This window comes from Lactuca sativa, chromosome 3 (assembly GCF_002870075.4).
Source record: "Lactuca sativa cultivar Salinas chromosome 3, Lsat_Salinas_v11, whole genome shotgun sequence".
NCBI lineage: Eukaryota > Viridiplantae > Streptophyta > Magnoliopsida > Asterales > Asteraceae > Lactuca > Lactuca sativa.
In genome coordinates this window covers 72,085,539-72,113,017 of record NC_056625.2, presented here as the reverse complement: position 1 = coordinate 72,113,017, position 27,479 = coordinate 72,085,539, and the positions used below count along the sequence as shown (strand labels likewise).

Below are 27,479 nucleotides of genomic sequence, written 5' to 3'. Positions count from 1 at the left end.
GAATTTTCCTATAATAATAGTTTTCACTCGAGCATTAAGATGGCACCTTATCAAGCTTTGTATGGACAGAAGTGTCGTACGCCGTCTTGTTGGCTTGAGGCTGGGGAAAAGCAGTTTATGGGACCGGAGATGGTTCATCAAACTGCTGAAAAGTTGAAAATAATTAGGGAAAGAATGTTAGCAGCTCAAGATCGTCAAAAGAGCTATGCTGACAAGAAGCGAAGACCGATGACTTTTGAGGTTGGAGATTCGGTTTTGCTTAAAGTCTCTCCGTGGAAGGGACTTATAAGATTTGGTAAAAGGGGAAAGTTGAGTCCAAGGTTTATTGGACCTTTTAAAGTCCTTCAGAGGATTGGGAATCAAGCTTACAAGCTCGAATTACCCGAAGAGCTGAATGGAATTCACAACACTTTTCATGTGTGTTATTTGAGGAAGTTCACGGGAGAAGTTCCCGATATAATTCCAATTTCTGAATTGAGAATTGATGAGAACAAAAGGTTGATTGAAGAACCAGAGGCAATTGTTGACCGAAAGACTAAGAAGTTGCGACGCAAAATGGTTGGGTTAGTGCTTGTCCGATGGAAACACACGAATGGGCCGAATCTCACCTGGGAGACGAAGAGTGACATGTTGAGTCGCTATCCGCATTTGTTTGTTGATGTGTGATTCCGGGGACGGAATCATTCTAAGGTGGGGAGAATTGTAACGCTTGTGTTTCGGGCTGTCCATTTGTAGCAATGTAATAGTCTAGGTTAACCTTTGTAACCCGTTGTGAGATAATAATAATGTATTATTTGAGTATTATGTGTTTTGTGCTTAATTGCTTAATTATGTGGTTTGATTACTTAAGAATAAAAATAAGCGTCAAAATTTAAGTGTAAAATAAACTTAATATATTTGGTTAATGTCGTAGTAGTTGAAACGAGGTTTCCGAATATATATAGAACGCCCAAATCTGACTTCGTATGAAGAAGTTATGATTTATCGAAGTTCCGGCTTAGCGATATACAGCCTGTTTTACTCGATTTGAGATCGAGCGGTTGTTAGCCGAAGCAATCTAAATGAGAATCGAAGATCTCATTGTTGGTATTGAAACGATAAAAAGTTAGGCGAGAACGGACGTCAAACGAAGAAGTTATGAATTTATAACGAAAGTTTCTGTCCCGGCCTATTAAAAATAATTAATAAAAATAAAGTCAAAATTAGCCGACGGAGTCTAAACGAAAGTCGTAGAGCATGGTCTCACCTTCGCGTGGATATAAAGAACGTCGAAAACGGAGTTCGTATGAAGAAGTTATGAATTTCCGAAGTTTATTAATCATTTTATATTTATTTTTAATCCAAAATCGGAAGCATTATCCGAAGCCGAGTCACCGGTGTGATCCGGAGTACGCCCCGCGTACGAGGTTACGCTACCGCGTACTCAGCATAGTGTCGACACTTCGGATGACGCATGCAATGACGATTTCGGACGCGTACGCGCTGCGTACGCCTGTACGCCCCGCGTACTCCGAGGCTCCAGCCTCTATATAAAGGATCCGAAGACAGCCTTCTTTGTTGTTCATTTTCTTCTCTTCTCTCTAGTCTTTTGCATCGTTTTTCGTGCCGAAGCTATCCCGAAGCCCGGTATCATACTCTAGCCCCGAGGCAAGTCCCGAGATCCCGAAGATCCCGAAAAGTGCGGTTCCCGAGTCGAAGCTCTGCCCGCGAGAAGTTCGATTTTCGAGAAGATCTTCCAGATCTGCTGTGGATTACTACTTCTATAAGTCGTAGTGCTGTCCGATCATCTTCTGATCAAGTGAGTGTGTAGTTATTTCTTCTAATACAATAATACGAAGTATTTTATATAAAAATACGTGCTATGTGTATATATTTGGTTGTGTTATGTGTGAATGAGTATTCACTCTCTTCTATCTTATAGATCTGCTTATTTCTTTATGAGATACGTGTTATGTGTGTGTGTGCCTCATCTGTTATGTGATATATGTGTTGATTAAAGCATGCTATACAGGTTTTCTTTAAACTATGTATACAAATGTATATTTTTATCTACTAATATGTTGGGTAGAACATGGGTAGACCGTTGGTGTGTAATAAACAGATGAGAGGCCTCGTTGTTGTTTGATTGAGTCATCTAGCGGAGTTTAGATGACGACCACTGGCTATTCTAGACAGTCTTGTGGAAACATTAGCAGGTTCGCCACCTGTAGGTGTTAATGAACTTGGGTGTTCATTCGCTGTACTCCATCCCCCTCATGGTTGCCTTATTTGACTTATATTGCTGAGGTACCCCCGAAGCATGTGTTGTCGCCCCGATGAAATATTCTTAGACTAGGTCCCTTATGTTAGTTGTTTTAGGGACATTAAAGTGAGAATAACGGGAATGGGTAATTGGGTTATTGTTGGTTGGTGAAAATTAAATATGATTATTTATTGTGGGTTGAAAACCCTATATGCTCACCAGGCTCCCAAGCCTGACCCACTCAGTTTTAAATTGTATTACAGGTAGTGGCGGAAGGGCATGAGATGGATGAACCATCAAGTTGTTTTGTTTACAAGTCTACATATGTTTATATTTGTTATATGACTTGTAATGTATTCGTTTATGCTTATTGGTCTGTATCGGAACATGACACCCCGAGTTTTGATTATAATGAAAATACATTTCTTTTATGAAATGCTTCGATAAACAATGTTTTATCATGTTTTGTTTTTGGGAACAAATTCCGCAACTCTTTCAAATCAAAAGGATTTACTCTGAAAATATTTAAAAGCATAAATGAAAATCGGTCTTTTCTGGCCGAGATTTTGGGGATGTCACACTTTTCCTGTCCCGGCCTGTTAAAAATATAGCTTTAAAATAAATTCAAAACTAGCTGACAGAGTCTAAACGAAAGTTGTAGAGCATAATCTCACCTATGCGTGGATATAAAGAACGTAGAAAACGGAGCTCATATGCGAAAGATATGGACTTTTGAAGTTCTGGGCACATATTTCGAGGCTGGTCCGAAGGAGTACGCCCATCGTACATAAAGATTACGCTCAGCTTACTTCACACGTATTCGATCCGGAGCCAGCCACGTCGTCTACTCCTCCGCATGGTGTACACTTGTTCGCAGCCTTGACGCATCCAAGATGATCCCTTCGTACGCCCAGTGTACCGAAGTATGCCCATCGTAGTGGCTCGCAAGGCAGTAAACCCCGCGTACCAGGATATTACGCCCAGCGTAATGCGAGGCATCAACCTCCTATAAATAGCAAGTGAGACCTCCAAATTTTTGTTTACAAATCTTATTCTCTTTCACCCTCTATACCACTTTTAGCCTATCCTACACCTCCTGAGGCCTCGGGAACACCCCTAGCACCCGAAGCAAGGCTGGAGCCCCAAAGTCTCCAATAAAAAAAAGAGTTTGTCGAGTCGAAACTCTGCCCGTGTGGAGCCTGGTTTTTGAGAAAACACCCCGGATTCATCGAAAAAGATAGTTTTAAGGGACGAAGTGTTGTCCAACCACCATCTTATCATATGAGTGTATAGTCACTTTCATCTTACACATAGATATGAAGTATTTTACATAAAATACCCGCTATGTGTATATATGTTATTTGTTTATTTGAGATGGATGTTGAATAAATGTTTTGTACATGTTTTAAACTGTATATGTATGTTATATCTACAAATATGTTGGGTAAAACATGGGTAGATGAAATAGTCGGTGTGTGATGAAAAATGAGTTGGACTATGAGAAGAAAGGTGATATAGATCATGAGATGAGGGTGAGAGGTGAAAAGTGAGAAAAGCCTTTCCCCAAACATTGGCCCCGTCATTCAGCAGAGTATGGATGAAAACCATGGACTATTCTAGACGGTTTGTGGAACACTAGCATGATCGCAACCTGTAGATGTTGTGAACTATATGTTCATTATATGTACTCTAAAAACCCATTGACATGCATTGCATGTGGATTCCCGTGAATAATGATGTCGATAAATGAGAGCTATGGACTTAGAACATGTTGTATAAACCCTAACAGCCATGGACTTAGAGCATGTTGTATAAAACCTGGCGACAATGTACTTCATGTCTATTTGACATAAATTGCTGAGGAAAAGCAATGTTGTCACCCCAATAGTTGCCTTATTTGACATAAATTTCCGAGGAAAAGCAGTGTTGTCACCCCGATGGTTGCCTTATTTGACATAAATTGCTAAGGAAAAGCGTGATCGTTGCCTTATTTGACGTAAATTGCTGAGGAAAAGCAGTGTTGTCACCCTGATGGTTGCCTTATTTGACATAAATTGCTGAGGAAAAAGCAATGTTGTCACCTCGATGAAAATCCTTAGAGTATGTCCATTGCATAGGTGTTTAGGGATGAAAAGAGAGGATAACGGGAACAGGTAATCAGGGTTATTGTTGGTTAATGAAATTAATAAATTTATTGTTGGTTGATGAAATTAACAAATTTATTGTTGGTTAATGGAATTAATAAATTTATTGTTGGATGATGAAAATTAATAAAATTGTGACTTGAAAACCCTATATGCTCTGACCCACTCAGCTTTCTATATTACATGTAATGGAACAAGAGTATAGTTAGACGATGACGAGGGATTTTGGATTATAGGCTAGTAGATATAAATAAATGTTGTAAGGCCTATATTGTACTGTTTATGCTTTTGATATGTATCGGAACATTACATCCCAAGGTTTTATAATACAATGAAATACATTTCTGTAAGAAATGCTTTGATAAATTTTTATCATATTTTGTTTTCGGGACAAATTCCGCAACACCTTTTGAAAGATTGCTCTGATTTGATTTTTAAAAGCATAAACAAAATCGGTCTTTTCTGGATGAGAAAATGAGGATGTCATAGTAGTTGGGCTTGATTAATGAATGTATACAAAAAAAATTTGGGTCCCTTAAAAAAAAGGGACCTATGCACATGCCCATGTGGCCTCTCTGATCAAAACTGGGTTGGGACATGTATATCTATCACAATTTGTTATATAAAATAATCAATATCATATGGTTATTTATTACGAACTCAATTAAAGAAAGACATTATTTGGATTTGGTTTTATTGAGATAATTTATATAAATTAAAAATATGATAATCAACCATAACAAAATTGAACTCTCAAATTACTCGAGCTCTATATATATATATATATATATATATATATATATATATATATATATATATATATATATATATATATATATATATATATATATATATATATAGAGAGAGAGAGAGAGAGAGAGAGAGGTTCAAATGTTTCTCGCATCTATTGTGTGCTAATTAGCACCGATAAGAATTTAGTAAACATAAATATATATTAAATGATATCCATACTTATAATTCTTTTTTATGGAAACTAATTAAATTTGTCATTAATATCAACAATAATATTCTTTCAGAATGAATTCGTATATAGAAGAATAAGAGCATATTCTAGTAGAACGAGAGTATATTCTACTAGGATACACTCTCATTCTTCATATTCCATACAACTTTATTGTATTTTAAGTGAGTGAGTCCTAAAAGAACGTTATTGCTAACATAAAAACCAAGATACGAATTCATTATTACTGACATTAATGACAAATTTAATTAGTTTCCATAAAAAGAAAATTATAAATATGGATATCATTTAATACACATACAATTATGGAAATAATTTAATATTTATCTTTGTTTAATTAAATATTTATTTAATTTTACTAAATTTCTATTGGTGTATTCTAGTACACAATAAATATAAGAAAAAAATTAACCTAGCTCTCTCTTTCTCTCTCTCTCTCTCTCTCTCTTTCTATATATATATATAGGAATGAGTTCTACGGAAAACGAATAACTATGGTAACATATGTTGGAACCAATAATCAAATGACACGTGTCCATTTCTTTATTGACAGGTAATATATTATGGAAGTTATTTATGTAGTTACCCTAAAGTGATGTGTTGTCATGTTTTCATTGGTTCAAACATGTGTTGCCCTAATCATTCCTTTTCCATATAACCTTTCCATATATATATATATATATATATATATATATATATATATATATATATATATATATATATATATAGACGAATGATCATTTGAGAACTCATAGTTTCATAAGAACCCGAAAACTAAATATGGAGCGTTAGATTGAAATTTTGAATGGCTTGGATTGATCATGGCATAATTGTAAATATCACTTGTTCGAATGGTATGTTAGACATTTGATAAATAATCCCAAGGGCATAATAGGTATTAAAAATATCGATCATAATAATCAATTTAACATGTTAAAAAAACCCACTTTCTCTCCTAAATTCGCCTACACATCTGCTTCTCCTTTTCTCTATCATCTCTCAACTTCTTCATGACTCATCCTCACTCCATCGTCCGCTTCCTTCCATTGAATCTCTACCTACACAATATCTTTGCCACTGATTTCTGCCAAATCTACCGCTATAGTGAACATCAAAGTCGACACAAACATTAATGATCGACAAATTGACGTTAGTCACCACTGATTTTTCTGTAAACGGTGTCGTTTTGCCTCCGTTGAATGATGTCAGCTCGACCAGACGATGTCACATTTTCCTCCGTCAGATGGTGTCGTCGTCGCCTCAACCTCCATTAGATGGTGTCACTTCATATTTATTGACAATCATTGCTCAAACCAACAATCGCACCTGTATATCACCGACAATTTCTTCCATTGTCATTCTGTCTTGCCTTCTAATCGCGACTAAATTGCGATGGTGTTGGTTTAACACCCCAAGAATTTGAAGGTAAAACTTTCATTTTTAATATAATCAAAACACTCATTTATCCTTTATCCAAACATTTAAAAGTATTTCAGAATAAAACCATTATCAGAGTACAATCCCAATATCATGAGTTCCAAAAAACACAGGTGCATGCGTTGCGATCAAGCCGGACCATTCCCTTTTGAATCGGAAGTACCTGAAACCATAAACCACAAACTGTAAGCACAAAGCTTAGTAAGTTCCCCAAAATACCACATACCATACATAACATACAAGTCATACATATCATACATACAATAGGAGGTGCTATGTGCCAACCATAGTCTTGCCATAATGTCACGAGCCATATCATGGTCTTTCCTTGCCAAGTCGGGGACCAAAACCCTGAGTCTTACAGAAAAGTGCTAGGAGCCACCTCCTTGTATTCCATGCAAGCATCACAAAGACAACTAACATATTCTACATCTACTTATCTACGTAACCACCAAAGTCCAAACTCTGGTCTTACATACAAATCTGCCAGGTGCCACCTCCTGGTCTTTCATACAAATTCCAAGAGCCACCCCTACAGGATAATCATAAGGAATCAATAAAAGTCGTATTTTATTAATTTTAAATAATTATGGTAATTATCCTAAGTCAAAATAAGCAAAAATCCCAAAAATCCGTCTGTCTGACAGCCTGACTCGCCGAGCCCATGCAGGACTCGTCGAGTTCATCCTACTCGTCGACTACCTCATTGGGCTCGACGAGTCTATCAGGCAGATAGCCAAAAATCAATTTTAAGCAATGAATAAAGACACTATGCATCAAACACAATAGAAACCAAGCAAGACTCGGATACCACTGATGGGTTTTGAGCAAAAGAACATCCTATGTGCACATGCAAAACCCTAAAGCTTTGGATCTAGGTTTCTCTGTTGTACATGCAAATTTATCCAAAGCTTGTAAACCCTAGTCTAGAATACAACAAAACTAATTGAATATCAAATAAACAAGTTAGATGAATACCTTGATTGTTAATTATATATCTTGAAGCTTTGAGAACCTTAGCACCCCAAATGCTGTGCTTCTAATGAATCACAAACACCAAAAACAATTGGATGAAGCAAGAGAGAGAAGGGATAGGGAAACGTCAGCTCCAAGACTCCTAGGGTTTCAGTGTCGCCGAAATCTCATGCCTAAGGGGTCTTTATATAGGTGTGGGAATTAGGGTTTCAGTGATTATCCTTATCAGGTTACTTAGCCACCAAGCAGCCTAAGGATAATTCTAGAACCCCATTGGACGAATTTCTAAGGCAATATCCTTAGAATTCGTCCACCCTATGCTCTAGGGTTTCCTTACTCGACTTTGCAACTATCACATAATTATAAGTTCAGTGCCCTTAATTCAATTAACCTCTTTTGACCACAAAATTAATTTTTGACCAATGTTAATTAAATAAATATGATTTCTCTTTTAATATATTATTCTTATAATATATTAGTAAACCATAATAACCTCTTTCTCTATTATTCATCCAATCAAGTTGATTTGGTGAATGCAACCCAAAATGACCATGCACAATCGGGTCAAGTACATACCAAATATAGTTATGGACTTAGACAGTAGACACTAATCCAACTGTCTCCCACTTGGATAAGTCTAATAACTATAAATGCAAGTATGAATTCATGATCCGATTAGTAATTGCAGTTCTCAAAACTCTTGATCTTATCAATAACTTGTCCTTTAGATAAGGGATCGTATAGTCCTCCATTGTATATATCGTGTAGACATTTACATGGAACATAGTCATACTTGTTGTCCAACAGTTTGTTTCTCGATCTCTGATTCGTCTGAGATAGAACTTAATTGAACACATCAATTCAGTCCTAACCGGGCCCGACAAATAAGTCAAACCAAATCATCGAGGGGCCCAGATATCACTTTTACCCTCTTAGGATAAAAGGAACACATAAACTTCAAATTATAAACATGTACCATTCACTCATCAAATCATGCACAAAAATGAGTTTTATAAGATCAAGTTACTGATGCGTTTACGCATTATCAATGTACAACCAATTTGAAAACAATAAATCATATATCTAGGTTTAAAGACTATATGATATTATCATCTTGCGATCACTCGTGATAAATTTGATGAAGCGATACCAGCAAGCGTGGGTTTAATCCAATGCTCAAATCTTATTCATAAGCACTCATGAACATTGCAACAAACTTTTGCTATGTCTAATACACTTTAGAAAGTCTACAAACCAATTCATGATAGTCTTCTTTCATACCTACTTCCAAAGTATGAGCGACTATGGACTGCTTGAATAATCTTATTATTCAGGAAGTCAAAACATGCAAAGTGAAGCAATAGGTAAATAATTAACACAAGACAGTAACTTTACTCATAAATAATACTCCTTTATTTAATCATCAAATGTTAATTACAATTTATCTATTACACGTTTTGAAACTATCTAATCTAAACTAATATCATCCTTAAACCCAATGCTCCTAGTGTGCTACAAGTGATTAAACCTACTCAGTCCCTTCGTAAGGGGATCTGTTGGGTTATCATCTGACGATACCCTCTTTACTACGAGGAGTCCCTCTTCCACCCGATGTCTAATGAAGTGATATTTCCTATCGATATGTCAGGATCTGCCATGGTCCCTCGGTTCCTTAGTCAAGGCAACCGCTCCTTTATTGTCGCAGAAAATTTACATGGGCTCCTTTATAGCTGGCACAACTCCAAGGTCTCTAATGAAGTTCTTCAACCATATCGCCTCCTTTGACGCTTCCCTCGCCGCTATATACTCTGATTTTCATGTTGAATCAACTACCGTCTCCTGCTTAAAACTTTTCCAAGTTACTGCTCCTCCATTCAGGGTAAAGACCCAGCCCGACTGAGAACGGTAGTTGTCTCGGTCGGTCTGAAAATTGGCGTCACTATACCCTCGCACCCTTAAATCATCACTCCCACTGAGGACTAGAAACCATTCCTTGGTCCTCCGAAGGTACTTAAGCATATTCTTGACTGCGGTCCAATGTGCTTTGTCAGGGTTCCCTTAATATCTGCTGACCATGCTCAAAGCGAATACCACACAGGGCGATTAAAAGTCATAGCATACATGATTGAGCCAACTGCGGAAGCGTAAGGTACTCGGCTCATCTTTGCTATCTCGAATTCAGTACTCGGACTTTGAGTCTTCCTCAACTTGGCATTACTTTGGATCAGTAACTCCCTTTCTTGGAATTCTCCATACTAAAATGCTTTAGTACCTTGTCCAAGTAAGTATTCTGACTAAGTCCTATTAGTCTTTTACTCCTTCTTCATACTATCCTTATTCCCAGAATATAGGCAGCCTCTCCAAGTTCCTTCATAGATAAACACTTCCCAAGCCAAGACTTCACTTCGTGCAGGGTCGGGATGTCGTTTCCTATGAGTAGTATGTCATCGACATACAATACGAGGAAGCTGACTATACTCCCACTGGCTTTGACATATACACATGATTCATCCTCGCTTTGTAGGAAGCCAAACTCTTTGACTTTCTCGTTGAAACAAAGATTTCATCTGCGAGACTCTTGTTTCAATCCATAAATGGATTTCTCAAGCTTACACACTCTATTAGGATGCTTCACATCGACAAAACCCTCTGGCTGACTCATGTAAACATCCTCAGCCAACTTCCCATTAAGGAAAGCGGTTTTGACATCCATCTGCCATATTTCATAATCATGAAACGCAGCTATGGCTAGCATAACCCTAATAGACTTTATCTTCGCAACTGGTGAGAAGGTCTCATCATAGTCAACTCTGGGAGTTTGAGTAAAACCCTTCGCAACCAATTGCGCTTTATAAGTTTGTACCTTACCATCCATGTCGGTCTTCTTCTTGAAGATCAACTTGCACTCGACCGTCTTACAACCTGACACGTTGTCAACGAAATTCCAAACTTGGTTGTCATACATGGACTGAATCTCACTTTCCATAGCCTCTTTCCATTTCGCAGACTCCAGGCCTGCCATGGCTTCTTTGTAGCTGTTAGGTTCATCCAAATTTATTAGTAACTGTCCTTAATAAACGTATCACCCTCACTTGTATATGAAAACCATACAACACATGCGGAACACTAACTCTGCTGGAACGTCTAAGAGGTAAGGACTCGTCAATCGGTTCAACATGAGTTTCCTCCTCAGGTTGAGCGCCAGTGTTAGAGGTTCCCTCATCGTTCGATTCTTGAAGCTCTTCAAGATCAATTTGCCTCCCACTGTCCCCTTGGATTATGATTTCTCGATCTTGGAAAACCCCTCTCCTGGCCACGAAGAGAACATTGTCACTCGGTCTATAGAAGAGATATCCAAAGGACTTATGCGGGTAGCCGATGAAAATACATCGCTCACTACAAGGTTCGAGCTTGTTGTGAGTCTCTCATCTTATGAAAGCCTCGCAACACCAAACCTTGATATGTGCTAACGAGGGAGCTTTCCCTGTCCACATCAAGTGAGGTGTTTTGGCAACCTTCTTCGTAGAGACTAAGTTAAGATATGGGCGACAGTCTCTAAGGCATACCCCCAGAATGAGATAGGTAGCGAAGCATGACTCATCATGGAACGAACCATGTCCAACAAGGTTCGAGTATGCCTCTCAGCCACACCATTTAACTGTGGTAACCTAGGTGGTGTCAATTGCGAAATGATTCCGCATTCCTTGAGGTAGTCGTGGAATTCAAGACTAAGGTACTTTCCACCTCGATCAGATCGAAGCATTTTGATTTTCCTGCCTAATTGATTCTCCACTTCCTGCTTAAACTCTTTAAACTTTTCAAAGGTTTCTGACTTGTGCTTGATTAAGTAGATATACCCATATATGCTATAATCATCAGTGAAAGTCACATAGAAGCGGCTCTCATCCCTTGTGGTGGATCTAAAGGGCCCACACACATTGGTGTTTATGAGATCCAATAAACTGTCACCCCTTTCACAAGTACCAGTGAAGGGTGACTTAGTCATCATTCCAAGTAAACAAGACTCGCAAACGTCATCGTCCCTAAGGTCGAATGAATCCAACACTCCATCCTTTTGGAGTTGGGCTATGCGTTTCTTGTTGACATGTCCAAGACAACAATGCCACAAGCATGCTTTGTCCAAACTATTGGAAGAATCAATATGCAACACATCATTTCCTAAGTTTTCTACAACCATCACAGTTTCATATATTTCATTACAAGGCAATGCTTCAAAATAGAAAACACCATTAAGATAAGCATTAATAGAACCCTTTCTTCTTAAGCCCCGAAAATCAGAAAAAATGTGAAAACCACATCAAGTATCAAGAACCCAAGAAATAACATACGATGAGTTATTAGATTGAATGGTGTAAATACATGCGAAGGACGGCTTGATCTTTCCATCCTTGACATCTTGCAGATATTTTGGGAAGCTTTGTTTCCAATGCCCATTCTCGTAGCAGTAGTAGTATTATGCATCCTTTGGGTTGGAGGTGGGTGCAGCGAGATCAACCTTGGTTCCACTAGAAGAGGTTTCATCATGGGACTTTCCCTTATGGTGGGTATTTGATGGAGCCTTACTCTTCTTACCCTTCCCCTGCCCAATAGCCAAGACGGGGGATACTGTAGCGGGAATTGATGCAACGGATTTGTCCTTGAGGTTGCTCTCAGCAGTCCTCAACAAGCTTTGAAGCTTGCTCAAGCCGACCTCCTCTTTGTTCATGTGGTAGTTCATGCGAAACTGGTTGAAGCAGGGTGGCAATTAATGAAGAATGATATCAATCGTCATCTCTTCATCGAAGTTAACATTTAACTTCAGCAGGCGGTCGACATACCTCTGCATTTTCTGCAGATGAGCAGTGACAGACTCTCTGTCCCTCATCTTGGCCGTGATCATCGAAGTGATGATCTCATACCTCTCCTTCCTGGCACTTTGGTGGCACCGGTCCAGCAAATCCTGGTGCATCTCATACGGATAGTATTAGGACTTCTGGAGTTCTGCACTCATTGTCGCGAGCATGATGCAATGGACTTTCATAGCATCTCGCTTGTGGGCATCAAAGACAGCAATCTCCTTGGGAGTAGCAGTGTTTACGTTCACCTCCTTCAGCTCCTTGTCGAGGATATACTCCTTGTCCTCATAGCGGGTAACCATTCAGATGTTTCAGATCCAATCATTAAAATTGGTCCCATCGAAGATCACCCTCCCACACAAGCTCATGAGTAAGAACGAGCCGGATGAGGCTGAGCCTGAAGCGTTGTTTTTGTTCGAGTTCGACATCTGAAAAGGAAAATAGACAAAGTTCATTAGATAAGAATCCCCAATTAAACACCCAAATGAGAAATTAGGGCTAGGATCCAACAACCTTATTTATAACTTAAAAGAGGGATGCCGTAATTTAAATTGCAAATAATTTGAAGGTAAGTGAATGACGATTCACTAATTTCCACCATGAAAACCAAAAAGCAATTAAGTTTTAAATGTACCGAAACTCATAGATCTTTTAAAATTCATTGAACTTTTCAATGGCAAGTTTAAATCTCGATATGCCCTTCAAGTTTGTGACTGGGATACCAAGGATCACAAAAAAGGTGTGAATAACCATGAAAATGTACATGGTGCCCCCAATGTTACAGTCACCTAATCAATGTGCCGGTTAGCCACACACGCTCCATTGATCAATGAAAAACATCGAGTCACCCTTTGCCACCTTTGCTTAGAGCTAAATTAGTGTGCCGGTTAACCACACACGCTCTAGTAACGTCTTAGCAAGGGTACAAAGTGCAATTTCATGGAATAGCATCAAATTCACATTTTATCCTAAAGTAACTAAGATTGGAAATTTTATAAAAACATTTAGTTACTTTATTTAATCATTATACTTTTAATGAGGAATTCGTTGCCCGATCCTACCCGTTCGGCTAACCACCCTCCACCAATCAAGGAAGCGGTGAGTGAGAGTGGACACCCATTAAACGACCATTTTATAGGCCATAACCTTATACCCCCTTATAGATCGGCTTCGTGAATGAGGCATTCTAACGGTAAGACTAACATTTATCTTATACATATATAATAATTATTCTTATAATATTATAATAGTATGGGGGTGAATTTGAAACTTGTAAAATTCTAGGGTTTGGAATTTAATTATTTCAAAATTAAACTTTTAATCAAAAAATTTTAATTCCAAAATTTGAGATCAAGTTTTGAAACATTTCAAAACTATCTAGATCAAAACTCAAATAAAATTAAACAATTAATTTTGGTGATTATCTAATTTTGACCTAATCCAATTTCATGCAAGATAATTGATCAAATAATTCAAATAATTAACATTTATCAAATAAGGTAATAATGAACTAATTAGATGACAAAAATCTTTTATTTTGACAAGGATAATCATAAGGAATCAATAAAAGTTGTATTTTATAAATTTCAAATAATTATGGAAATTATCCTAAGTCAAAATAAGCAAAAATCCTGAAAATCATCTGTCTGACAGCCTGACTCGCCGAGCCCATGCAGGACACGCCGAGTTCATCATACTCGCCGAGTACCTCATTGGGCTCAACGAGTCTGTCAGGCAGATAGCCAAAAATCCATTTTAAGCAATGAATAAAGACACTATGCATCAAACACAATAGAAATCAAGCAAGACTTGGATACCACTGATGGGTTTTGAGCAAAAGAACATCCTATGTGCACATGCAAAACCCTAAAGCTTTGGATCTAGGTTTCTCTATTGTACATGCAAATTTATCCAAAGCTTGTAAACCCTAGTCTAGCATATAACAAAACTAATTGAATATAAAATAAACAAGTTAGATGAATACCTTGATTGTTAATTATAGATCTTGAAGCTTTGAGAACCTTAGCACCCCAAATGTTGTGCCTCTAATGAATCACAAACACCAAAAACAATTGGATGAAGCAAGAGAGAAAGGGGAGAGGGAAAAGTCGGCTCCATGACTCCTAGGGTTTCAGTGTCGCCGAAATCTCATGCCTAAGGGGTCTTTATATAGGTGTTGGAATTAGGATTTTAGTGATTATCCTTATTTGGTTACTTAGCCACCAAGCAGCCCAAGGATGATTCTAGAACCCCATTGGACGAATTCCTAAGGCCTTATCCTTAGAATTCGTCCACCCTATGCTCTAGGGTTTCCTTACCCAACTTTGCAACTATCACATAATTATAAGTTCAGTCCCATTAATTCAATTAACCTCTTTTGACCACACAATTAATTTTTAATTAATTCTTGACCAATGTTAATTAAATAAATATGATTTCTCTTTTAATATATTCTTCTTATAATATATTAATAAACCATAATAACCTCTTTCTCTATTATTCATCCAGTCAAGTTTCTTTGGTGAATGCAACCCAAAAGGACCATGCACAATCACGTTAAGTACATACCAAATATAGTTATGGACTTAGACACTAATCTAACACACTTATGGCCCAATTTTCCAAATTGGGCCCAAAACCTTACATGGGCCTGAAACTAAAGCCTATTAACTTTCCGTAATCCAAAACACGTTTTCTTAGATGGCCCAACAATGCCTCCAAGCAACCAAGCCCAAAAGATAGCCCAAACCCGAAATGACACCATAAGGCCCAATAAGTCCCAAATATCCAAATTAGAACCAAACCCGTCATGGGCCTAACCCGAGAAGGCCCAATATTCCAAAAAGCCCCAAATAACCGATGGTACACCCTGGTCAAACTTCTTATCAACGATCCATGGGCAACAAGTTAACAAAAAAAGAAAAGCTCAACAGGCCGAGTACTCCCCACGTACTCAGTTGGTACGCCTAGCATACACCCTTTAGGGCAATATGCGCAGCGTACCAGATGGGTACGCCCAACGTACTCCCCTGAATCCCATTCTCCTCCGTTAAGCACTTAACCACTTAAGTCTTAGCTCCAAACTCTCAAATCTGATTCTTATGGATGACTTATTACGTAAAGTTGGCAACTTTACTTGCATACATGACTTAATGGGGCTCTAGAGCTCAAAAGAGCTTAATGAAGGGTCTTAACACATGCACGAGTCCAAATAAACCATAAAGATCACATTTTTATGCCTTTGGGATGCCTTAAACATCCAGATCTACAAGATCAAGCCTCTGAAACAACCTTAGCTCACAAGGACCACCAAAAGAGGCTAAATTGACCATAAACAACCCAAAAGAAGATCCACCCAAAAGAGATGACAAGATCAAAGCTTTTTTTTTTTTTTTTACCTTTAATAGATTGCAAAAGATGAGATACTTCTGGATCTAAAAGCTCCTTTCCAGGTGATGATTCTTCCACAAGCTCCAAACTCTTCAAAGTGCACAAGAATACTCCAAGATTCTTCACAATGGTTTAAAAGCTCCAAAATAAAGGCTAAGGTTCGACTATTAGCGTTTAGGAGGCTTAGAGGTTGATAAAAGACAAGGCTCATGAATGAAATAAGGTTTAAATAGGTTCAAGGACCAAAATTTAGGGTTTCATGGCTGAAGGGAGTACACCCTGTGTACCCTTAGTACACTCGACGTACTCATGGACCACCTGCAACCACTTTGCTCAGTATGCCCCACATACATATTTGGTACGCCCTGCATACTAGATGACCCTTAACCTCTAAGACTTCATTCGACCGTAACTCCTTCGTCCAAAGTCCGTTTCCAACTAAATTTATATCCACGAAAAGGTGAGGAAAAGCCCTACACTTCTATCAACTCACCCTCGCCTTATAACTTCCCAAACAAGAACCCAAAATTCATAAAGGACCAAACTACAAATTATGATTATAACCTTAGGCTCCGAAACACCATCAAACACTTAGATCATTTAAACTATAACCCCCACATCTAAAAAGGGCCAAATCATTTATTTCCCAATGCCCTAAGCCTTATGACAACTGATGATCAAGGCACAACCTCGAATAATGAAGCAATTCGAAACCGAATGTTACAACTCTCCCCCACTTAAACTCGATTTCGTCCTCGAAATCATTCCTTTCCAACCTCCGCATGCCCGAAAGCCTGAGGGACACACTCACATCCTTGAGCATACAACGACCTTCCCTAGGCAACCGAACCCAACCCAAGCAGAACCCTCTAACCCAAAGAAGAACGAATCCTTAAACCCATGCAAAAAACCACTTCTACCTCTTCGAACCTGAAATCTCAAATTAAACTGACTCCCTGATTGACCGCCCACATCGAACCACCACCATCCCAAATCCTCATAGAATCCCCGACCAAACAAAACCTCAAATTGGTAGATTCACAATGTGAATCAATACTGAGATTTCGTTTTTTTAATAAATCAATATGAATCTATGTTTAAAGAGTACCAAAAAATATGAATTTTGATGTATTTATTATTATTATTTTCAATAAAAATAGGCCTTAACTTTTCAAAAAACAAAAAATGAAGTGAGTTTTTCTGAAAAAAAAAACATTTTTTGTATATCAATAAGAATCTCTATGGAAAGATGACGAAAACTCATTAACAATGGTATATCCGCGGGGGGGGGGGGGGGGGGGGGGGGGGGTTCGATAAAAAAACATGGCCTAAAAAAATTAAACGAAAAAAAGAAGTGAGTTTTGTTATAATTTGGTGCATGTGCATCCATTGTAAAAGTCTACAACCCTTCCTTTTACCGTTGATCGCTTTAAGTTATGACATTTAGATTGATTCATTGGTTCTTGATTTACAAGGGTTCTCTATTGAACTTTCCTTCTCTCTCTCTCTCCCTCCCCCCCTCTCTCTCTCTCTCTCTATATATATATATATATATATATATATATATATATATATATATATATATATATATATATATATATATAGAGAGAGAGAGAGAGAAGTAAATTCAAATAAAAACAGTAAATAGTGTGAGAACGTAAAAACACTATGTTTATGTTATTATTCTGTAATGAATTTTGTATATGTGTATTGTTGAAGTAATTCTAATATAAATATTAACTTTCGATTAGTCATATATTCATTACAATGTTATTATTCTATTATAAACTTATGTATGTGCATTTTTGTAGTAAATTCTAATTTTAATTTTAATTCTTGACTATTCATTTACTCTTTGCTGAATAATGACATAAAGTTGTCAATACAAAATTCATTGCAGGATAATATCATAAAAAAATGTTTTTACGTTCTCACACTATTTACTGTTATTATTTGAACTGTCCCATATATATATATATATATATATATATATATATATATATATATATATATATATATATATATATATATATATATATATATATATATATATATATATATATATATATATCATTCCAACCTAACCAACTATTTTGTTCTTTCATATTTTTTGTGTAGTATACCTCCTCAAACATTCAGAAACCAAATCACAAAAGTCACTTTTACAAAATTGAATAGGTCAACCAGTTAACATGTCTACATAACATGCCACATGATGCTTTGGTCAACAAAAATAGTCTGCATCCCGTGACATGGCATACATATCAATTTTTATGTTAATTTATTATTTCTTTTTAATTCTAAAATTACGTATTGGATTTTTAATTATATTAAATTTATTAAATCTATAAAATTTTGTAATTAATAAGAACATGAACAGACTACAAAGAACTTCATCTGGAATTAATATGAACATGATCTTCTGGAACGAAAAGCATCATGCATAACTTGAACGTTATAAATTTTGAAGAGAAAAATACATCACTTGAAGGCTATGTAATCGAAGACATTTTTATGTTATCATCGATTTCCAACGGGAAATACATCTCTAGAACCAGATCAAACCTAAAAAAAACTGATTAATCGAACATGATGTAATATCCATTTCAGAAGGATGAATGTCATTGAAGATCCAGGTTCTTGTTATTAGATCTCTGTTCGACTTGTTCAATAGATTATTGGATTTGGGTTTTTAATAACTTGTTCTTTATTTTCTTTCACTGACAATTATTCTTGGGATGATTTAATTGAGGAATCAAGAGCACAAATTTGAAACCAAGAAATACCGACTTTAAACCTAGAAAACAAGAGCACAAAATCATATATTTTTAAAACCCTTATCTGTACCACATCTTCATATTTCAGAGGGTTTCATCTGAATGTTAGGTTTTGTACCTAAGAAATCAAGAACACAAATTTTAAACCCAGAAAGCAAGAACACAAAATCACAATTTTTGAAAACCCTTATGTAACATTCAGAATGAAGGTATTTACCCTTTTAACACTTGGAATGAAACTTATTTGTAAAGGAGGTAACTACGTAAGTTGGGCATACATATGTGTACGCTTAGCGTACTAGGGTGGTTTGCACGTGTTCATGCACCATGTACGCAGGGTGTACGTGGCCTAAGATAAAAACCCTAATTTTAGGGCATGTACCCTATTTAAGCATTCTTATGTCATTTAGACGTGGTTAAGCTTATAGATCCTGCATCTACTTCACCTTGGGAACTTTTGGAGGTAAAAGTCCATACCTTGCTTATCCTTTTGCTAGTTTGAGTTAGGGTTTGGTAATAAGTTCGTTTTTGGTCCATGGATCCTCTCTTGTGAGTTTGAGCAACTCCATAGGTTTGAAATGTTAGATCTAAGTTCCTTTGGCATGTTAAAAGCATATAAATGATATCTTGATGGTTGCTTTGGTACCATGCATGAGTTTAAGGTCTTAAAGGGAGTCTTAACGGATAAAATGAGGTGTTGGGTTCCCATATGCCATGCAAAGGCATAAAGTTGCCAACTTTATGCCCTAAGACCTTTAAAATGACCAAGATATGGATTTGGACGAAGTAGCTACATGAATTATGCACTTAGTGGCTCTTTGTTCAAAGCAACTTCTACGTTGTGCAAAGTAGTTTGTACGCCGCGCATCCCGCCAAAGAACCCAGTACGCTAAGGGTACTGATGATGTGCGCTGGATGTACACTTCCAGTGAGTTTTGGGCTTTCGGTGGGATTTTGAGACATTAGAGTATTTTGGGCCTTTGTACTTGTTATTGGACCATAGGTGGCATGGTTGGGCCTTTTAGGCCTTGTAGCCCATTATTGTTTTGGACCTTGGATGTTAGGCCTATTATAGGAGAAACACTCTTGGGCCTTCTTGGAGGAGTTTGAACTTAGGGTTTTGGCCTTTGCTTTTGGTTTGTGACTAAATCCTAATTAGGTTAACTTGTGTATATTCAGTGTGAGATTTCTGGACCGCTAGCCGAGCAGTATTTTTATTAGCAGTATGATGTGGGGCTGGACTTTGTTTGTTAGAGTTTTGTGTGGAGTTGGATAGTGTTAATTAATTTAACTTTTTAGAAAAAGTAAAAAAACACATGGGTTTAGTTAATCGGTAAAACCGGGGTGTTTTCTTTTTTTAACAGGTAAAAATAGTTTAGGGATTTAGTATACACACAAAAAATATATATATATCAGTGACCAAACAAGTAAAAACTGAATAGTTACTTGGGTTATAATGACATTATATATATATATATATATATATATATATATATATATATATATATATATATATATATATATATATAGCTAGATTATTTTGTTTCTTACATATATTGTGTGTCCATAAGCATAATTCTGGACCAATATATGAATAAAATCAATGATCATGATCTGAGGGTCTAAGATATTACAATAGGGTAACATGTACCATATATTCATACAAATTTCAGCAGAAGGGTGTTTTGGTCAATTAACCTATATTAAAAGAGGAAATTTTTGGATTTTAAGGGATAATTAATTTTCTTTTTTTAAATCTGAATTTTTAAATTAATTCAAATTTAATTCTATTATAAGTTCTAATACTAACCGATTTTATTATGTAAGAATGACAGAAAGTCAAACATAAACTAGTAAATATATATTTGATTTTATTCTTGCAGAATATGGTTCATTCAATATATTTTTTATAATTAGCATGCTTAATTTATACAATATGTTATCAAGAATAACCTTTTCTAAATAATATATATATATATATATATATATATATATATATATATATATATATATATATATATATATATATATATATATATATATAAAAGTTCATTTGAGATCATGAGTTTTTTCTGACACAAAAATACACAATCCTAGTTACAAGTAAGGGCTATCTATTTGGTTAACATGATGTCTAAAAATGTTTTCTTAACAATAAGGTTATGAATTCAATGTCAATCATATATAATAAATTGTTTGTTCAAAAATATCCTTGCAATTATTTTGAAGATCAAAAAATAAAAAACAAGTTGAATAATTAGAAAAATAACAAAATCAAAAAAGATATATTTTTATTCCACACTTTTCTTTTCCCATTTTTTAAAACGAAATCAAAAAATATTTAAAAATAAATAAAAAGATAAGCATTATATATATATATATATATATATATATATATATATATATATATATATATATATATATATATATATATATATATATATAAGTAATATTTTATTAAAATCTTACAGTAATTTACTTTTTGGATTAAAAAGTGAATAAAATATATTTTTTTTTAAAATCTCAAATGATTTCATTTGTTTTGCATTTTAGATTTTTTTTTTCAACAGAATTAATTGGTTAAGGATGTTTCTTCGTGTGTTAGACATTCTCTTATTTCTTTTGAACCTATTACATAATATATTTGGACCAACACATTTGCTCATATGTTGCTTAAATATTCCAGCATATGTGGGATTTGTAATATTGATAAGTAAATATAAAATTTAATATATTCATATATGGATATTGTGTGGTATATTCACATATGATTATTCATATATAGTTATTAATATGTTGTCTATTGACAAGTTATTATTCATATATAATTATGATGGTTGGATGTAGTGGTGATAGAGGTAGTGGAGGTCGTGACGATTGGTGTCAGAGATGGCGGTGGTTGTTGTGGAGGCTGGGGAGGTGGTGGAGAAAAATGGAGGTAGTGGCACTGTATATTCACATTCGAATATTATCTCTGTCATCGTGTAGGTACGCTAAAACGTTTAAGCGACAATGAAAAAGTGTATGATTCAGATTCATTCTTGTGTTTTCAAGTTTTTTTTTTCTTTCTCCAAATGAACGTCTCTCTCTCTCTCTCATAACTAATAATTGTTTTGCATAATATTTGTTTTGCATACGTATATAATATCTAATGATGGTCATTTAAATCATATTTCTACAATCCATACAACTCTTAATATTTTTTTCTACAATACATTGAACGCTACAAAATTCAATTGAATATTACAAAAGCTAATTTAGAGTATTTATGAATTAAAAACTTATATTTTTTCCATTGAAGAGTTTGAACTCCAAATCTATTGAATGCATAGGTGATATCTCACAATGATAAACTTTCATTCATTGAATGACATCTAAACTTAGGCCGGAGGGACTCGTGCCATTGAAACCGCACTCCCTTCACTGCCACATATGCGTCACGTCACTTTTTACCATACAGGTGTGGTTTCTTGGGACACCCAGGGAGTGGCGCCACATCTTTTTTTATTTTTTTTAAATAATTTAGTTTAATAAAACTTCTTTTTTAATAAAAAAAACATAATTTTTCATTACTTGAAAATAAAAAAACATTATATTGCATTACTAAAAGTAAAATAACACAAATGACATTAAAAAAAATCCTTAATATAGATTGTTTGAAAGATCGGATTACACCTTCTTGAACAAAACTAAAATAAATCGTAGCCTTTATATTCGGTATCATTGTTTGAATTTGAGGTCAAACCAACCACCTCTTAACTATATATTTGGGCCTATATGATGCTTTGCACTTTGCATATGGAAATTTTATTGTAGAAAAAGAAAGAGAGAGAAGGTTAAGAGACAAGAGAGAGAGAGAAAAAAAAAAGTGCGGCTAAATAGTGTCGTAGTGGAGTCTAAACTGCACCCAAAATGCGGTAAGGGGGCGGTGTTCGCTGCCTAGGTGGCAAGGGAGCACTCCCTCTACCGCACCACTTCCTCAAGCCTTATCACCTCATTTAACTTTTCCATACATTAAATTCATGTTATAGATGCTCTTAGTAATTATGCATGTATGCTTGTCATATTGTTGAAAAATACACACAATCGCCATGGTAGCACATGTATCAAACACACATATGGTCTTTTTTGGAAACGACGAATAGATTAAAATAAAAGCAACATGATCAGCAAGAAGCTAAAACATGTTCAAAATACAAGGAGGGAAGTACAAGTACAACAGATTTTAGCAAAAATGAGATATACTCCAATCAATCCACCTAACTTTTTTTGGAAATGGCGAATAGATTAAAATAAAAACAACATGATCAGCAAGATGCTAAAACATGTTCAAAATACAAGGAGGGAAGTACCGATATAACAAATTTTAGCAAAAAGGAGATATACTCCATTCAATCCACCTAGTTTTTTTGGAAACAACGAATATATTAAAATAAAAGCAACATGATCAGCAAGAAGCTAAAACATGTTCAAAATACAAGGAGGGAAGTACAAGTAGCAAAATGGAGATATACTCCAATCAATCCACCTAACTTTTTTGGAAACGACGAATAGATTAAAATAAAAGCAACATGATCAGCAAGAAGCTAAAACATGTTCAAAATACAAGGAGGGAAGTACAAGTACAACAAATTTTAGCAAAAAGGAGATATACTCCAATCAATCCACCTAGCCTTAACGCCTTGAGTTCGGTACTTGAACCATGTGTGTGTTTGAGATATCACCTCATCCACGATTTTTGCAGGGGTTGTACTAATGTGTTTGAACGCCATATTAAAAGACGTAGTTAGGGGTGTTTGGATAGGAAAAAAGATGCTTATTGCTTATTGTTTATTGATTATTCTCACCACAATAAGCTAACTTTGAGTGTTTGGATAAAATTCTTAAAAAATCAGTTTATTAAGCTAAACAAGCTAATTTTAATAAGCATCTCTCCCCATGCTTATTGTTTATTGCTTATTCCCACCACAAATAAGCTAATAAGAATAAATAAATAAGCTAATCCAAACACCCCTTAGTACAAGACTATTATTACAAGTTATAACAAATATGTATTCCCAAGTAGAGAAATAAATAATGGTCCTCTCACGTTCTTTCTTTCCAATGGCTTAATAAAAAGTTAGAGGACCTTATAACATTTTCTACAAAGATGAAGGACCAACGATGCTTAGTTAATTTCGTCCCTTCTAAGTTCTAACCCCCTACAAAACAACCAATACTAACAACTACTGCTGTACTATATAATAACTTCAGAGTGAAATAAAGTATAATAGTTAGCAGCATCATCGTCAAGCTCCCATAACCCATCACTCAAAGCCACCGGAAACCCACCATCTTCTCCGGTAGGAATTTCATCGTCACCTCCGTTGCCGTCAGCCACTCTATTGGGTATCCCAAGTTCATCATCAGAAGCTTCAAGAAGGTGTCTAATCACCATCTCTTTATCGTCATATCCAGCTTCTTTTACAGTCTGGTCGGATTCAATGATGAGTTCCTGTAATGGAACAGACGAGGATAGTTCATGTTGCAGAGCTGTGAAGCAGTCGGTCAAATCTTGAGTGGTTTCTTGATGTTCCTCTTCGGTATTTTCGTCAAGAATCGAGAGGATTTGGTTGTAAGAACTTTTATGGCGCTTAGTTATATCCACTTCAGATGAAAAAATCGCTTCTTGTTCTTGTTCTTGGTCATCTTCTCTTAGGCGTTTTGGTTGAGTGTCCGCCATGGAATGAAAAAACGTAGAAAATAGAAGGCGAAAAGTGTAAATTTAGTGTTATAACGTAGAAAGATGAGAGAAGGGGAGTACCATGGGTTTGGATGAGGAGAGAGATTTTAGGGTGGGGAGTGGAACCATTTATATAGATAGACGGATACTTTGAGGATTCTTTTTATCTAGTGTTTATAAAATGGAAATTAACTAAGCATGTTTGCCAAAATTTCATTAGATTTCAAGTAATCAAATATTTTTTTAAGTTCTAGAGTTTATTCTTAATTAAAAAAAACTAAAAATATCTAAATTCATAACTTAACATTGTGAATGTTAAATATATTTTTCGGATTCACCGTGTGAATTTAGATTCACATTGTGAATTTGACGATTTTTTTTTATCGAATTTGATATCATTTGAAAAAAAATAAAATGTTATGAATTTCTGTATTTTTTAAAATTTTATTTGATAAAAAATAAGTTCTATAAGTTGAAAAAAAGATCGGTTTCTTGGTTAATTATGGTTTTTTATTGAACTTCATCATATATATATATATATATATATATATATATATATATATATATATATATATATATATATATATATATATATATATATATATATATATATATATATATATATATATATACTAGCCGTTTACCCGCGCAAAGCGGCGAGCGACAAACAGTTTGTTTTGACAATTAATTTCTTTTCGATGGAGAATGATTATTTTCAATTCAATCATTAGTCTGTTTTAGGAAACATGTCATATTAAAAATAAAGAAAATTAATGAAATGACCAAATTATAGGGTGTTGAGTATTTATTTGGATGAAAAAAGATCTGGTCAAAACCTTAGAAGAGAAGATTTATAGGAGTTTGTTTAAATTTTAATATTATTTTATTAGTGATTAGTTGTATAATTAGCTTAATGATTTGGACGTCTTAAAAAAATATTATTATTTTATTCAATCTATTTTTAGAAATAATGAGATTTGTTTTATAAGATAGTAAAGATATATATATATATATATATATATATATATATATATATATATATATATATATATATATATATATATATATATATATAATACAGCCAACATATGCATATTTTTTTTAACTCACAAGGAAAAATATTTGAAGCACAGATTGTAGCATCATATCTTTTCTTTATACCTCTACTTCCAAGATGATAGGGATGTCAAAAAATGTCGTGGGACCCCGTTTCTGTGTACGCCCCGTCCCATTCAGAGTTTTTTTTTTAAAAAAAATCGATAGCGGGGACGGGGACGGGGGCAAGGTTAACCTCCGTTTTAATTTCGGGGGCAGGACAGGGGTAGGCATTCCCGTCCCGAAACCCCCATGGGGACCCTGTTAATAAATTACACATATATTTACATATATTAATTATATAAATATAATAAACAATAATATGATTTTGAGCTTCCAAAATTCATGAAAAAAACATGTTTTTAAGTTCTTGGTATAATGTTTTTAAGATGTAATAACTTTTTTTTTTTTATTTTTAACATGTAACATTCTACTATAAATAATTATTTGTTACCTAAAAAATAGCTTCTTTTAGCCCATATAACAACTTCTTTTAGCCCAAAAAAATGTAGCCCAAAATCAATCGGGAGCGTGGGTAAAAAAGGAGTAAAGTTGGAAACTTTACCCTTAAAAGGACGTTCTTAGTGTGCATGAGGAATAAGAAGCTTAGATCTGAAGAGTAGGGGCTTAACCCATTAAGATGGCCCAAACAGACAGGGGGACTCGTCGAGTCCATAGAGGAACTCGACGAGTTGAGTTGTGTTGTCCCGTTTCAGCTTAAGGTGGAACTCGACGAGTCGGTGAAGGGAATCAACGAGTTGATTCGCTAAATCACGACTATGAGTAGCCAGGGAAATCGGCGAGTCTGGGGTGACTGGACGAGTTAGATTGCGATTTCAAGGTTCTAGGACTCGACGAGTTGATGGAGCGACTCGATGAGTTGGGTCAACCCAGAATGTTAACTTTGACCAGGGGTAAAATGGTCATTTTACCCTTAGAAGGATTTTCAGTTTTGACTAAGTGATTATTGTGATAATGATAGTCGGGGAGTTGTTGGAGCAGCCATCATAGATTTCCTCACACGAGATTTCAGCAGCCAGCTTGAGAGGTGAGTTTCCTCCAGTAGGAACGGGTCGAAGGCACCAATGCTGACCCTTTTATGTATGTTAGTGTATGCCGGACTTAGGTCCGATGTCGGGGTTAGCCCGATGTAGATTATATGTTTCCATACTTCGGTCTGATGCATGTGCAAGCCCGAGGAATGTTTGTATGCTTGATGTCTTTGTGATTCTTTCATGTGCTTGTTTATAAATAACGGACTTCAGTTCGATGCTGGGGCAAGCCCGATGAATGTTTAGTTTTATGTTATGTGTTATATGTTCTGGACTCTGGTTCGATGTCGGCGCAAGCCCGAGGAAGGTTTAGCTTATATGTTTATGTTATGTGTTTATGTTATATGCTTGTTGATATGTTATATGTATACCGCACTTCGGTCCGATGCTGGGCGGGGCCCGATGCCGGGAGAGGCGTAATGTCAGATTCGTTTGATGCTGTGCGGGGCCCGATGTAGTGGGCAAGGCCCAATGTATGCTATTATGTGATTATGGGTATGGTATGTGGTAGTTTGGGGAGACTCACTAAGCTTTTTTGCTTACATTTTTCAGTTTTGGTTATAGGTACTTCCGGTAGCAAAGGGAAGAGCTCGAGATAATTGTAGTGAACACACCATTCTTTCAGCCTGGGTTGTTTAGGCTATGATATTTTGAGACATGATTTGATACAACATTTTGTATGATGATTTGATATACATAACTTATGATTTTATTGTAATCTTTGATGGGTTATGATTTTATTGTAATGTATGAGCTTATGAACTGCATGCTAGTACAGATTAGTCAGTGATATGATGGGCTGATTAG

The 27,479-nt window shown here is 35.6% G+C and overlaps 1 protein-coding gene across 1 annotated transcript; it reads right to left on the bottom strand.

Moving 5' to 3' along the window:
- Window positions 1-23,797: 23,797 nt before the first annotated feature.
- LOC111891130 (uncharacterized) lies at window positions 23,798-24,647 on the bottom strand. The gene has a single exon (XM_023887214.2). It carries the CDS (start codon window positions 24,523-24,525, stop codon window positions 24,040-24,042), a length of 486 nt encoding a protein of 161 aa, XP_023742982.1. The 5' UTR covers window positions 24,526-24,647; the 3' UTR covers window positions 23,798-24,039.
- Window positions 24,648-27,479: the final 2,832 nt, after the last annotated feature.